This window comes from Salvelinus sp. IW2-2015, linkage group LG9 (genome assembly GCF_002910315.2).
Source record: "Salvelinus sp. IW2-2015 linkage group LG9, ASM291031v2, whole genome shotgun sequence".
Lineage (NCBI taxonomy): Eukaryota > Metazoa > Chordata > Actinopteri > Salmoniformes > Salmonidae > Salvelinus > Salvelinus sp. IW2-2015.
Window position 1 is genome coordinate 15,264,161 of NC_036849.1, and position 15,886 is coordinate 15,280,046.

At 43.9% G+C, this 15,886-nt stretch overlaps 1 protein-coding gene across 1 annotated transcript in view; it reads right to left on the reverse strand.

Annotated features, from left to right (window-relative positions):
- Positions 1–1,783: 1,783 nt before the first annotated feature.
- kcnh5b (potassium voltage-gated channel, subfamily H (eag-related), member 5b) overlaps positions 1,784–15,886 on the reverse strand; it is a 95,277-nt gene continuing 81,174 nt past the window's right edge. Inside the window, exon 11 of the mRNA XM_070445167.1 lies at positions 1,784–2,962. Coding sequence (XP_070301268.1) covers positions 1,991–2,962 — 972 coding nt within the window. The 3' untranslated portion in view covers positions 1,784–1,990. The remainder of the gene's footprint in view (positions 2,963–15,886) is intronic.

Genomic DNA, 15,886 nt, shown 5'->3' on the forward strand with positions numbered 1-15,886 from the left:
TAACTGCACATGGGGACAAAGATCGTACTTTCTGTGTCCTCTGGTCTGATGAAACAAAAATAKAACTGTTTGGCCATAATGACCATCGTTATGTTYGGAGGAAAAAGGGGGARGCTTGCAAGCCGAAGAACACCATCCCAACTGTAAAGCACGAGGGTGGCAGCATCATGTTGTAGGGGTGCTTTGCTGCAGGAGGGACTGGTGCACTTAACAAAATAGATGGCATCATGAGGTAGGAAAATTATGTGGATATATTGAAGCAACATCTCAAGACATCAGTCAGGAAGCTAAAGCTTGGTCGCAAATGGGTCTTCCAAATGGACAATGACCCCAAGCATACTTCCAAAGTTGTGGCAAAATGGCTTAAGGACAACAAAGTCAAGGTGTTGGAGTGGCCATCACAAAGCTCTGACCTCAATCCTATAGAAAATGTGTGGGCAGAACTGAAAAAGCATGTGCAAGCAAGGAGGCATACAAACCTGACTCAGTTACACCAGCTCTGTCAGGAGGAATGGACCAAAATTCAGCCAACTTATTGTGGAAACTTGTGGAAGGCTACCCGAAACGTTTGCCCCAAGTTAAACAATTTAAAGGCAATGCTACCAAATACTAATTGAGTGTAAGTAAACTTCTGACCCACCTGGCCTGCGAGCAAATGTAGGCCTATAAATGCGCCCACTTGGGGATGTCTGATAGTATTTCTGATTCTCTTAATTCACCACCACTAATGGTCTGTGGAGATTCTCAAAGTCATTTTTCTTCACCACAAACAAACAGCAAGTAAACAAAGTCTGTTTTTAGAATCAACTGATAATGACAATAGTTCCTCTAAGTATTTGAACAACATTTCCAGCTCTCTCCCTTTCTCAGCATGAAAAGGAAAAATGTAATGCTCTGGTCCAGTGGAAACATAAAAAAATTACTTCTTATCCCTTGCACAAATAGCGTACAGCTGTGTCTGTCCCGAGCTCACCGAGCTCACTGAGCTCACAAAATCTGAGGGCCCAGAATATTTTACACAATGTTTCAAGTTTGCTAGTGCGAGTTTCAGGCGACCCAGTTGATAGACAGGCCATGCGTAGCCATGCGTAGCCAATGTGATTTATAGGATATTTATTTTTATCAGGATATTTTCTACCTGCAGGCTGCAATGTTTTTATGTGTTGGCTTTAAATAGGCTATTTTTACATAGTTGGCAATAGCAATAAAAGTTACTTTTAGATATGTATCATTTTCATTTAGATTTAGATAGACTGTAGATTAACCACAGACAAAGATTTTGAGATACAAAGCCTATTATGAATTAAATGAAACTGTTCCACGAAAATGTGCATATAAAAATCATAACAGTCACGCAGATTGGTAGAAATGGTATCATAAACTTGCACTTCAAATGGAAAAGGTTGCCGACCGCTGGTGTAGCCTATTACCAGCAACTTCAGGACTATAAAAGCAGAATTTGCGAAGGCCAGCAGCAACGAGAAGAGGGTCGGAAAAATTATTTTTTCTTCTGGTTAGGCTATCTTGATCTCTGGCTCCCTGTTGAGTCATTTGCGTGTCGTAATTATTTAATCAAACAGCTCAAAGTATCAGACAATTTCAGTACTTATAGCCTAGTTGATTTTATTAGAACACATAGGGTGAGTCTATATGCGTAAAAATACATGTTTAAACATTTCAACCAATTGATTGGTCGAAATAAAAGACTACTCTTGATCGACCAATATTTGTTTGTTATCGGGAACAGCCCTAGTAGAAATGCAGGAAATGAGCTTTTAGATGCCCCCAGACCCACTGCCAGGTTATGTCCCCCCCACTTCTAAAACCAAAGTTGCGCCCCTGAATAGACTGTTAGTTTCTTTGGCAAGCCAGAATCCAGCTGGACATGCATAGAGAAATATTTACAATCAAGAAAGGTCTCATGATGGACATGAGTTAAAAGTTTGTGTGCAAATGTTAAGGTACGTCGAACAGTGGTGTTATGTCCTCTTCAGATGTGCCCGTCATCGTCCACTAAGTCAGGAGAAACGGGTCTGGAGACAGTGAAGATGTCCTGACGTTTGGTTTTGGTTTTGGGGGTGGCGGCCAGAGGTAGAGACGGCCTCCTCTTCTCTGTAGAGGTCAGCAGTTTGAAGATCTGAGCCACCTGTTTCTCCAGGGCCCCCAGCCGGCCCCCCAGAATCTGGAGGTCCCCCCGGAGCTCCAGCCGGGTCTCCTGCAGCACAGCCTGCAGGGCCTGCTCTGGGATGGGGCCGAACGGGTGTGGCAGGGGGGCCTCCCCGGCCCTGTCTATACGCAGCTCACTCTTAGTGATGCCACTGTCGCAGGAGTCTGTCTTATGGAGGCGGTTGTCCTCTCCCTCTCCTCCTCTGAGCCCCGCCTCCTGACCCCTGCCCTTCTGAGATAGCATCTCCACAGAAACGGCTTTAGCTACATTGTTCAGTCCCTCCTTCCTGACCACGGGAGGTGGGGCAGCCACGTTTTTGAGGCGCCCCCAGCCCCTGGCAGCAGGAGGCTTTACCAGAGCAGGGCTGCTGCTCAACTTGAGCCGGACTGGAGGCGGCTCCCCCATGGCAGGACTAGAATGCATGGGCGTGACCTGGGACACGGTGAGCACACTGCTGCTGCAGCCCGTAGGGGGAGCCCCGTTCTGGAGCCCCTGCAGGGAGGAGTTGGGCCCGGGCCGCTGGATGTTGAGGGGCAGGGAGTGCTGCAGGCTGGAGTGGGACAGCTGCAGGCTGTGGGGGATGGGGTGAAGGTGGTGCTCCACTTGGAGCTGGTTCTTCTCCAGGTCCAGCTGGGAGGACGCCCCCTGATTCCTCTGCAGCTCCTTCTGCTGCTTGAACTTCTGGAAGAGCTTCCTGACCGGATGGTCCTGGGGGATGGTGAGCTGAACCTCGTTCTTCTGACGCTGGCGCTCCTCCTCCTCCTTCTTCACGTCACTGATCTTACGAAAAATTACCTGCAGAGTACAAAAAACGGAAGAGTAATTTCACATTTTTATACATTATTTATGAATGAAAAGTAATACATTATTCTGTATACAGTGCATTTGGAAAGTTTTCAGACCCCTTGACTTTTTCCACATTTTCTTACAGCCTTATTCTAAAATTGATTAAATAATTTTTTTCCCTCATCAATCTACACACAATACCCCATGATGACAAAGCGAAAACAGGTTATTTGAAATTGGATTGGAGTCCACCTGTGGTAAACTCAATTGATTGGACATGATTTGGAAAGGCACACACCTGTCGAGACAGAATTGTGTCGAGGCACAGATCTGGGGAAGGGTACGAAAACAATTCTGCAGCATTGAAGGTCCCCAAGAACAGAGTGGCCTCCATCATTCTTAAATGGAAGAAGTTTGGAACCACCAAGACTCTTCCTAGAGCTGGCCGCCCGGCCAAACTAGTCAGGATCGAGGGAAAGATGAACGGAGCAAAGTACAGAGAGATTCTTGATGAAAACCTGCTCCAGAGCACTCAGGACCTCAGACTGGGGCGAAGGTTCACCTGCCAACAGGACAATGACCCTAAGCACACATCCAAGACAACGCAGGAGTGGCTTCGGGACAAGTCTCTGAATGTCCTTGAATGGCCCAGCCAGTGCCTCGACTTGAAACTGATCGAACATCTCTTGAGAGACCTGAAAATATCTGTGCAGCGATGCTCCCCATCAAACCTGACAGAGCTTGAGAGGATCTGCAGAGAAGAACGGAAAAACTCCCCAAATACAGATGTGTCAAGCTTGTAGCGTCATACCCCTGAGTGGTCTCCCGAGTGGCGCAGCGGTCTAAGGCACTGTATCTCAGTGCTAGAGGCATCACTACAGACCCTGGTTCAATTCCAGGCTGTATCACAACTGGCCGTGATTGGGAGTCCCATAGGGCAGTGCACAATTGGCCCAGCGTCGTCCGGGTTAGGGTTTGGCCGGTGTAGGCCATCATTGTAAATAAGAATTTGTTCTTAACTGACTTGCCTAGTTAAATAAAGGTTAAATACCCAAGACTCAAGGCTTAAATCGCTGCCAAAGGTGCTTCAACAAAGTACTGAGTAAAGGGTCTGAATACTTATGTAAATTTGATATTTCAGTAGTTTTTTTATACATTTGTGAAAATGTCTAAACCTGTTTTTGCTTTGTTATTATTGGGTAATGTGTGTAGATTGATGAGGGGAAAAAACTATTTTAAACTATCAATTTTAGAACATGGCTGTAACGTAAGAAAATATGGAAAAGAGTCTGAATACTTTCCGAATGCACTGTATATGACTCTGAAAACAACAAAGGAACCAGGGGGATTTATATGCAAACTGATAAAGAGCACCTGTCTGTCTGCCTATCTGGCTATCCATTCATCACGTGTCCCATTGACAGCGCAGTGCAGTCAAGTCTGGCTTTAGAAGGGATCTCTATGAAAATATCCATCTGCACTCCTGACTGTGCCTCAGTCTATTATTCAACCTGCTTTGCCTGGCGCTTAGATACTAATTAAATTGGGAATGACAGGGACCTCAGCCAGCCAGTAGACTGAAGTATTATTCTTGGTTAAAATAATAATGGTCCCTCTGCAGCTGACAGTCCAGGCATGTGGCTCTTCAGCATGGCCGGAATATATTATTATATTATTCCCTCACATTCTTTCTCTCAGCCTTGTCAGGACAAGTCCCCTCCTCGCTGTACCCGGCACCTCTGTTGGAAGTGGCTGCATAATGTCACTTAATGTCATTGTATCAAGCCCCCTGCTGGGTCAGTGGGCTAGTGTAGGGACAAGGAAGGGGAAAGAAAGGACTTGTCAATCACATCACCTGCAGATAGTATGTACTGTAGGCTTAATTGGGAGGCAGTGACTATTCATTACAAGACAACTAAAGCTTTTTCTGAAATGTAGTCTACATTTATGTGATGAGTCACTGTCTTGGTTCATCCAGTGCAGGGACAGCAAAATTGTGTCCATTTTTCTACACAAGACAATAGTGTTTCCCACTTCTTTTAATTACAGCATAACAGGTTAGCTTTTCTCTCTGTCAAACAGAGAATCTCTAGAGACCATGACTTGGGCAGCTTGAGTAGGTGGGTAGATTTGAATAAAGTTAAGGGGGGAAAAAGGTCTCAACTTTGATTGACAGGTTAAGTGCTATACCGATTTGCATGGACCTCTTGAGTGAGAGGCAATTAGGCTTGGAAAAGAAACAAGGTTGTCATGGTAGTATGGATGGCATCCTTGGGAAGCTAAAACTCAAGACACAAACTTTGACCACACGGCTCTCAGACAAGTGGCTTGACTTATTTTCATTATTCAACCTAATTTCACTGACCCAATTATTCTCTCCATCTGTCTGTTATGGAACTTTTTACTTTATTTTACATCCATATGGTAGAGCAGGACAAATGACAAACCATCGCTATCAATAGGGATGAATGGCCTATTCATTACGGTTTACCGAGGAGTACTCTTCACAATATCTGACCACATTACAGTCATTCTGCCTGAGTTATTCTTAGATACGGCAGCTTTCCACCTATGTGGGAACTCAAGTCATATCATTCAAACATAAAATTGGGGATATCAGTTAAGGGAACGATAAGTTAATGATATCAGGAATACACAAGCATTATTTGTCTAAACATTTATGGGAGACAAAATGGATGTGCATTTAGGCATCGTCCCCTCCAAGTTCATCCTGCCTTCCTCTGAGAGAGGGGCTTTGAGCTCCTAGAGAGACAGGACAGTATGCAGATGTCGTGATGTGTATGGTAATGGAGAGGAGAATTAGCAGTGTAGCCGGAAGGGGAGCAGCTATGAGCTCACCCCACAAGACGGTACAGAACATAAAATAGCCATCAAACATAAAACAACAAGAAACACGGACACAGACACAAACAGACAGATTAATTATTCAGATGAAAAGAGGGCCTGGAGTACTTTAAAGTTTTTTTAGAGAGGGGCAGTAAGGGTGAGTTGATAATTGAAGCCTGAAAACAGACCGACTACACCTGTTCTACCCTACAGAGACTAATCGCAGTAAACAAAAACTAACTTCCACAAACATATTTGATTTATTTTGCCTTTATTTAACTAGGTAAGTAATTGAGAAAACATTCTCTTTTACAATAACAACCTGACCAAGATGGAGAAAATACAAACACACCAGGATGACCTGATTCTCTCAACTCTAATAAGTTTGTTGTTAATACAAATCCAACCTTTCTAACCCCATTAGAAGTTTTTATTTTTTAAACTAGAAGAACGGCTGCCACTGAAATCTCTAAAATATGTAAAGAAAGAAAGAATAACTTAGAAATACACAGCCCCTTGCGGCCTATTCTAGAATATACTATACTATACAGTCTATGTATATCAACAAGCATTTTTCTTGCAGACAGTTCGGCAGACTGAGGGGGAAATTATTCCAAGCAGCATTGCGTAGGCTCTATTTTTGGAGCAGACTTCAAAGCTCGTTGAAAAACAGAAATACAATGAACCTCAAATCAATAAACTCCTACCCTGGTTCAAAGTAGAAATAAAAATAGTACAATCCTATGTTTACACAGTGGATGAAGTAATATTTGGGCCAGAGGGGGAGAAAGGGTTCAAGGTCCTTATGAACCGCTCACTACAAGGGTGTGTTTGGTCTGCCTTTGAACTGTCTTTTTCTTCTCTGAGGCTCCGTTGTAATAATCTACCTCTGGCTCAAGAGAAAGAAGTGATGGAGAGAGTGCTAGACAGAGTGTGGAGAAAAAGAGGGAGAGGGGACAGAGACAGAAAGAAATCGAGAAACAACGATTGTTGTCTTATCTCCAAAACTCAATATCAAATAGGGCCCATGAGGAATTGGTTGCCTTGTACTGAGGGCCATGATTAACCCTGCCTCTATCTATCTCCCTCTCAATTCCAACACACCACCCCCTTTCTGCTTTCTCACACTTGATGTCTCTTTTCTCCTATCCTCGCTTTCTCTCGCCCCCTCTCTCTCTCTCTCTGCATTTATCCCTCTCTCTTTCTGTATCTCTCCCTCTCCCTCTCCTGACATCCCTATCAACATGATATCTTCATTTATTAATGATAGTGCACTGGGAATTGTCCAGTCAGGCTCATTCATTGTTGCGGTTGTGGTCTTGGTAAGCCTGATAAACCTGATAGGCTACAGTGTGCAGCACTGTGCCAATGACAAACAAGCCTGTTAGAAAGGTAGTGTACCACTGACGTCATAGGTCACACGTTGCCACCACAACACTATCAAAACCTGCCTCCATGCAGTATTGTAGGAAAACACTGTAGGATGTGCTGCCAATTACTGAGATGGCTGAGATGCGTGCTGCTGAGCTATGTCACAAGTCACTCCTCTCCCCCGACTCATTATGACAGAGATGATAATCAAAAGCCTAGTTAATTTCTCCACTTTCAGGTGCTGAGGTAAAAATGTATCTAATCAGCAGTGCTCCAGTGGCAGAGCCAAGCCTAGTCAGCACGCTGACTGAAAAAGGTCCAAGCACTTAAATATACAGCTGCCAGCATGCAGACCTTCTACTAATATAAATTATGCAAAGCACTCAGAGTAATAAAACATGATATAACTGCAGTGAAACACTTCTCCAAGTACACCCCCTATTTCAAAAACGTCCCAAGCCTGCAGGAGAATGCAGGGCCAGGGAGTGGGAGGTACTGTAATTGTGTAATTCCTGGGAGGAGATATTGGTCAGGGAAGCTAATCCTGGTAGCTGGATGGTCTGGGAGTGTGTAGGTGGTCTCATCTCTCCTCTTGATTAGATTTAGAGTTATCTTACAGAGTTATATTTATCCCAGTAAGCTAGAGAGTGGATGTTCCTGGAGCATGGGGTATGTGATAGATACTCTGTTGGCTCTCTAACAATACTCGCACAATCACAGAATCAGAATGAATACAGGATCCAAATTGTACCCCTGACTCCCGCACCGCATGCCAACCCTTCGGTTCAAACTCATAATCAAAATGTATTGCTAACTTGGATGTGAGGCTGAAATCCCACATTCATATATTGAAGAGGGATAGATGATGCAGAGCTGTGGAGGCACAGTCAGAACTCCAGACCAAACTCTGTCATTCTGTCACGTTTTCCTGGAATATGAGGAGAGATGCTTGTCCATTTCTCCATACCGCCTTCTCTCTGTCTCTGGGCAGCCCCATCACACAGGCCCTGGGAGTGGGGGCAGGAGAGAAAGGGAGAGAAAGGGACTTGTACTCCCCCTCTGGGAAGCGTCTCTGTAGGCGAATGGATGACACATCACTGCTCCCTAGGTGATCCAGCCTGTCATCCTCCTCCCACTCCGGTCACAAATATACATGCCAGGGGAGGGGGAAGGGCCACACACAAGCACACACGTATACGAGGAAGCACACACACACTGGAAAGCACATGTACGCACATGCACGGAGACACACACGCACATGTGGCACACACACATACCTACACACACACAGGCCTTAAGGTGAGTCATAACGGAGGCTAGGAGATATTGCAATAGGAGCTCAATCTAGACTTGTGTGGTGAAGAAGCATCTTAAAAAGCACAGAGTGGATTAGAGAGCAGTACATGGAGTGTCCATGGCCGCTTGAACATTTCAAAGTGTCTATGTTTTTCTGTTCTGATGTAGAGACTGCAGAGATAATCTACCCTGTCTCTCTTAATGTAGCTCTCTAGCTCTGGCTTCTTCTACTCCACATAAAAAAGTGGGTCAATTTTCTTCTTAAGTTGAGCAATTCATTATTTACCAGACAGAACAGAGAAAATGAGACTCTCTGCATGGATGACTTCCTCATCTCCCCTCCTCCTCCTCCTCCTGCTCAGCTCTCTCCATCTCACCTGATCACTGCATTGCCTTCCACACACACATAGACCTGCTGTTCTCTTGCTGAAATCAGGAAAACACTTACAACAAATCACCATTCTGGACTTCAGCCTGGACTTCACTTTTCTGGATTAAACTCCCTACCCCAGCATATCCTCTCTCTCTCTCACACGCACACACACACTTCTCCATAGTCACAGTGATTCCTCATGAAACCCAGACAAAAAATATATAATGATTTTGAGTATTTTCACAAAATGTCATCCATAGAATAGTTCTTTGGCGGAAGAATTGTTGACATATATTTAACATTTGTATCTAAAAGCATAATTGAGAAATCATTTGGCATATTTATGACCTTTTGGCATGACCAAGGCCTCCTTTAAGACTCCATAGTGTTTCATCTGTGTAGGTGCTACAGAGCAAACTTTGGTGTCATATGAAGCTTTAACGTTTGCTCTGTAATATGTGAAGTATTTAGTAATTTTTTACATTAATTTATGAATATTGACAAATATAAACATGAATATTGAAAATATACCATTTATGATTTGGCACATTTTTCGGTAACACTTTATTTGGATAGTCTGTGGAGCATCTACAGGTGGACTATCTGTAACATTTCAATAAGCGATCTCCTAACCCTAACCTTAACCCTTATCCTAACCCCTAAACTTAACCCTTACCCTAACACTTATTCTAAAACTTACCCTAGCCCTTACCGTAACCCTAGCAAGCAGCTGCTTATCAACAGATAGTCAGATGCTTATCAACAGATAAATGTTGATAGCATGACCATCTGTAGTGCATCTGCAGATGGACTACCCAAATAAAGTGTGACCAATTTTTCAATATATTGTCGAACAAAATATACTCTATGGCGGCTATTCCAAACTGGGGTAATGCCGTCGGAGGTACGCCAAATAAAAATGTGATTCACATTTTCAAACAGTCCATTTCGATTTTCCAACGGGGCTATACATTTGGGTGATGTCTCACAACCCTTTGTAAAGGTTAGAGTTAGGGCTAGGGTAAGGGTTAAGTAGCCTCGTTGCACTGCCAAAAATAAAATAAACCATCTAGTGTTCAGCGAAAAACAACACAATGTCAAATACAGGTACTAGTCAAATAATGAACATCCAATCACATTAACCGTTACTCTCCCGCGGGAATTCCACAAACGGTCCATATGTAGCCAAACGTAGCTGCTGCTCATTCCGTTTGCTCAAAAATTGATAAATGGTTAAAAAAAGTAAGGCCCGTGTCCATAGAGAGACATACCAGCTCTACTGGTAGTACTGCTACTACCAGCAGTACTACACCTGCACCTGTCGACGACACAAGTTGTTCTGCATCCACGAGCACATCCAATGCTATATCAAATTCTATATTTGTTGTTAGCCCAGCTAGCATGGACACTAAAATAAGCAAACAGGAAACCGCTCACCCAGAGGCGGCACTCCTAGTGGCCGGAGACTTTAATGCAGGGAAACTTAAATCAGTTCTACCAACATGTTAAATTTGCAACCAGAGGAAAAAAAATTCTAGATCACCTGTACTCCACACACAGAGACGCGTACAAAGCTCTCCCTCGCCCTCCATTTGGTAAATCCGACCACAATTCTATCCTCCTGATTCTTGCTTACAAGCAACAATTAAAGCAGTAAGCAACAGTGACTCGGTCTATAAAAAAGTGGCCAGGTGAAGCAGATGCTAAACGACAGGACTGTTTTGCTATCACAGACTGGAACATGTTCATGGATTCTTCCGATGACATTGAGGAATACACCACATCAGTCACTGGCTTTATCAATAAGTGCATCGAGGACGTCGTCCCCACAGTGACTGTACGTACATACCCCAACCAGAAGGGGTATGTACCATGGATTACAGGCAACATTCGCACTGAGCTAAAAGGTAGAGCTGCCGCTTTCAAGGTGCTGGACTCTAACCCGGAAGCTTACAAGAAATCCTGCTATGCCCTCCGACGAACCGAACCATCAAACAGGCAAAGCGTCAATACAGGGCTGAGATTGAATCATACTACACTGGCTCCGACGCTTGTCTTATGTGACAGGGCTGGCAAACTATTACAGACTACAAAGGGAAGCCCAGCCGCGAGCTGCCCAGTGACATGAGCCTACCAGATGATCTAAATCACTTCTACGCTCGCTTCGAGGCAAGCAACACTGAGGCATGCATGAGAGCATCAGCTGTTCCGGATGACTGTGTGATCACGCTCTCCATAGCCAATGTGAGTAGGACCTTTAAACAGGTCAACATTCACAAGGCTGCGGGGCCAGACGGATTACCAGGATGTTCTGACCAACTGGCAGGTGTCTTCACCGACATTTTCAACATGTCCCTGATTGAGTCTGTAATACCAACATGTTTCAAGCAGACCACCATAGTCCCTGTGCCCAAGAACATGAAGGCAACCTGCCTAAATGACTACAGACCTGTAGCACTCACGTCCGTAGCCATGAAGTGCTTTGAAAGGCTGGTAATGGCTCACATCAACACCATTATCCCAGAAACCCTAGACCCACTCCAATTTGCATAACGCCCAAACAGATCCACAGATGATGCAATCTCTATTGCACTCCACACTGCCCTTTCCCACCTGGACAAAAGGAACACTTACGTGAGAATGCTATTCATTGACTACAGCTCAGCGTTCAACATCATAGTACCCTCAAAGCTCATCACTAAGCTAAGGATCCTAGGACTAAACACCTCCCTCTGCAACTGGATCCTAGACTTCCTGACGGGCTGCCCCCAGGTGGTGAGGGTAGGTAGCAACACATCTGCCACACTGATCCTCAGCACTGGAGCCCCTCAGGGGTGCTTGCTCAGTCCTCTCCTGTACTCCCTGTTCACCCACGACTGCAGGGCCAGGCACGACTCCAACACCATCATTAAGTTTGCAGACGACACCGACAGCGACGAGACAGCCTATAGAGAGGAGGTCAGAGACCTGGCCGGGTGGTGCCAGAATAACAACCTATCCCTCAACGTAACCAAGACAAGGAGATGATTGTGGACTACAGGAAAAGGAGGACCGCGCACGTCCCCATTCTCATCGACGGGGCTGTAGTGGAGCAGGCTGAGAGCTTCAAATTCCTTGGTGTCCACATCACCAACAAACTAGAATGGTCCAAACACACCAAGACAGTTGTGAAGAGGGCACAACAAAATCTATTCCCCCTCAGGAAACTAAAAAGATTTGGCAATGGTCCCGAGATCCTCAAAAGGTTCTACAACTGCAACATCGAGAGCATCCTGACCGGTTGCATCACTGCCTGGTACGGCAATTGCTCGGCCTCTGACCGCAAGGCACTACAGAAGGTAGTGCATACGGCCCAGTACATCACTGGGGCTAAGCTGCCTGCCATCCTGGACCTCTACACCAGGCGGTGTCAGAGGAAGGCCCTAAAAATTGTCAAAGACCCCAGCCACCCCAGTCATAGACTGTTCTCTCTACTACCGCATGGCAAGCGGTACCGGAGTGCCAAGTCTAGGACAAAAAGGCTTCTCAACAGTTTTTACCCCCAAGCCTTAAGACTCCTGAACAGGTAATTAAATGGCTACCCGGACTATTTGCATTGTGCCCCCCCCCCCCAACCCCTCTTTTACGCTGCTGTTACTCTCTGTTTATCATATATACATAGTCACTTTAACTATACATTCATGTACATACTACCTCAATTGGCCCGACCAACCAGTGCCCCCGCACATTGGCTAACTGGGCTATCTGCACTGTGTCCCGCCACCCACCACCCGCCACCCCCTCTTTTACGCTACTGCTACTCTCCGTTTATCATATATGCATAGTCACTTTAACCATATCTACATGTACATACTACCTCAATCAGCCCAACTAACCAGTGCCTGTATAGAGCCTCGCTACTGTTATAGCCTCGCTACTGTATATAGCCTCACTACTGTTATTTTTCACTGTCTTTTTTACTGTTGTTTTTATTTCTTTACTTACCTATTGTTCACCTAATACCTTTTTTGCACTGTTGGTTAGAGCCTGTAAGTAAGCATTTCACTGTAAGGTCTACACCTGTTGTATTCGGCGCACGTGACAAATAAACTTTGATTTGATTTGTGAATCTGATGCAGCTGAAGAGCTACTGCCCTCTTACCCAGGAAAGCACCGAACAACAGACAGGGATGTTGGACCATCGAAGAGGCACAAATATGATGAGAACTACATTGATTTGGGGTTCACTTATATTGGGAGTAGTGCCTTTCCTCAGCCACAGTGTGTTATATGTGCAAAAGTACTATCTCACAACTCAATGAAACCTTCACTCTTGCGCAGACATTTAGAAACGAAACATGCCAATTTGAAAAATGAGTTTTTGGAGTGAGAATTAAGACGTCTTTTGAGTAGTATGACATGTATATAAGCAACAGATACCATTAATAAGAAGGGGCTAGAAGCGTCTTATATTGTGAGCTACCGAGTGGCTAGGACAGGCAAGCCCCATACTATTGTGGAGGACTTAATTCTTCCTGCTGCCGCGGATATGGCTGGGACAATGCTGGGGGAAAAGGCCCAAAAAACTATACAGACAATGTCTTCATCAAACAACATTGTTTCACAACGCATCAGTGACATGGCAGGAAATGTTTTGAAACAATTACTGCTTCGCATACAAGCCAGTGAATCCTAGGCGTTACAGCTGGATGAGTCGAAAACCGCAGGTCAGACGTGGCGGGCCTGGCACAGCTCCTGGTATATGTCCGTTACGTTTATGGGGGTTAATTAAGGAAGATATCCTCTTCTGCAATATTGACATCCTCTTCTGTGAACATTTTATTTAATCAGAAGCCACTGCCAGATTTCTGGATAGGGCTGCGCTCAGAGTATCATGCCTTGGTAAATTGCGTTGTTAAGACACTGATTCCCTTTGCAACCACGTACTTATGTGATAGTGGATTCTCGGCCCTCACTAGCATGAAAACTAAATACAGGCACAGACTGTGTGTGGAAAATGATTTAAGACTGAGACTCACTCCAATACAACCCAACATTGCAGAGTTATGTGCATCCTTTCAAGCACACCCTTCTCATTAACCTGTGGTGAGTTATTCACCATTTTTGATGAACAAATAAGGTTTAATATGTAAGATGGCTAAATTATTGATTATTATTATATTATTATTTGTGCCATGGTCCTATAAGAGCTCTTTGTCATTTCCCACGAGCCGGGTTGTGACAAACTCACACTCATTCTTATGTTAAATAAATGTATCGTATTGTGTGTGTGTGTGTGTGTGGCAGGCTTACAATGGTGGCAAAAAACAACATTTGAGAGTGCGCTGACCCTGGTGCTGGAAAGGGTACGCAGCTGGAAGCTGAATGTTTGAAGGGTCTATGAAAAGTTTGGGAGTGGGATCTCTGCTACTTTTAGTGGTATTTGTAAGCATTACCAACTAAGTGAATATGAAAATTGATTTAAAAAATGGTCACCATCTGCTGGTGATTTGGAGGATGTGTAAAAGGAGGGCTGTGATTGGTTACATTGCTTACTAGGGTTATATTTGACATTGACGATATATCGTGAAATACAAGACGATATATCGTGATGTCAAGACTGTACTCTATTTCAGTGGTCACCAACCAGTCGATCTCGAGCAACTGGTCAATCTCCAAGTCATTTCTAGTTGATCTCCAACCGTTTCTGTAAAAAAATAAAAAATAAGGCCTTGCGTTCCAATTTTTTTATCTCGCGCTTTTGACTGTAGGTGCACCCGATTCAGCTGTCCAGGAGGGGGCCCGGAGAGCTGATCTGGTACACTATAGTCCTACCTGTGGCCAATCGGATGGCTCAGATTACCGTGTCTGGAGTAATGTAGCAGGTGTAAAAGGAAGCTACAGCAAAGTTGATATTGTGAGATTTCAAAAAGTTTAAAACCACGACTAGAGAGAGACTGTCAACGAATACAGCAGAGCTGCTGTTTTTATGAGTGAGTTTATGTTTAAGTTCTCACTCAGCACTGTCCACACTTTTTGTTCAAAACTTTTATAATCCATGAAATATGTGTTCTTCCTACTTCAACTCACGCTACAACCAGCACTGCAACTGTAATGAATGAGTAGGAAAGTGTATCAATAGGCTTGCATTGTTATTATTAGCAGCTTGGGTCTTTTTTAGTATCAAGGAATATTTCACTTTCTCACTTCATAGGAGTAACAACATGAATTTGTGCATGAGGCAGAAATAATGCAGTGCGACTCGAGTTCCCCCATCAGCTGGAAGACGGTGTGTCCCTTTTTGGTCAGTGTCAGCAGAGGAAAGGGAGAGCAGAGGGATGTTGAGAGACAAAACCTCTGTCTGCTGCTCTCTCCTTCCGCTGAGACTGACCATCAGATGCAGGGATCATCAGCCCAGTAAAATAAAAAATAAAAAGCGAATTATTTAAATGTATGCTCTTACCGGTGTGATCATATAGCCTACCTAAAAATGGTCCGAACACCAATGCATTGGCAGGGCAATTCAAGAAAAGCCTATATGCGGTGATAATGTATTGGGCCTATAGCCTACTGCACAAACCTCACAGTACTGTTTTTAATAGGTTAATGTTAAGTCATGTTCCAAAAAAATCACAGCGGTAGATTTCGGCTTGCATTTTGACTCAGAAAGTGATCTTGATTCAAAAAAGGTTGGTGACCACTGCTCTATTTGAAAATCACAAATCAAAACTGTGCAGTTTTATCAGTTAGGCTGTATCAGTGTGTTGAAAATGAACAAATAAACATATTTTCAGACAATATTTTCAATATTCATGTTTATATTTTTCAATATTCATAAATTAATTTAAAATGTTTTTATTGAAATCAAAATACTACTCATATTACAACTCATATGACACCGATTTTTCCTTTACAGCCTCTACAGATAAAACATTAAGGAGTCTTAATGGGTAAGGGCAAAATGTAATAACTATGCTTTGATTCATTATTTCTCAATTATGCTTTTAGATACAAATGTTAAATATGTCAACAATCATTCCTCCAAAAGACTATTCTATGGATTGATT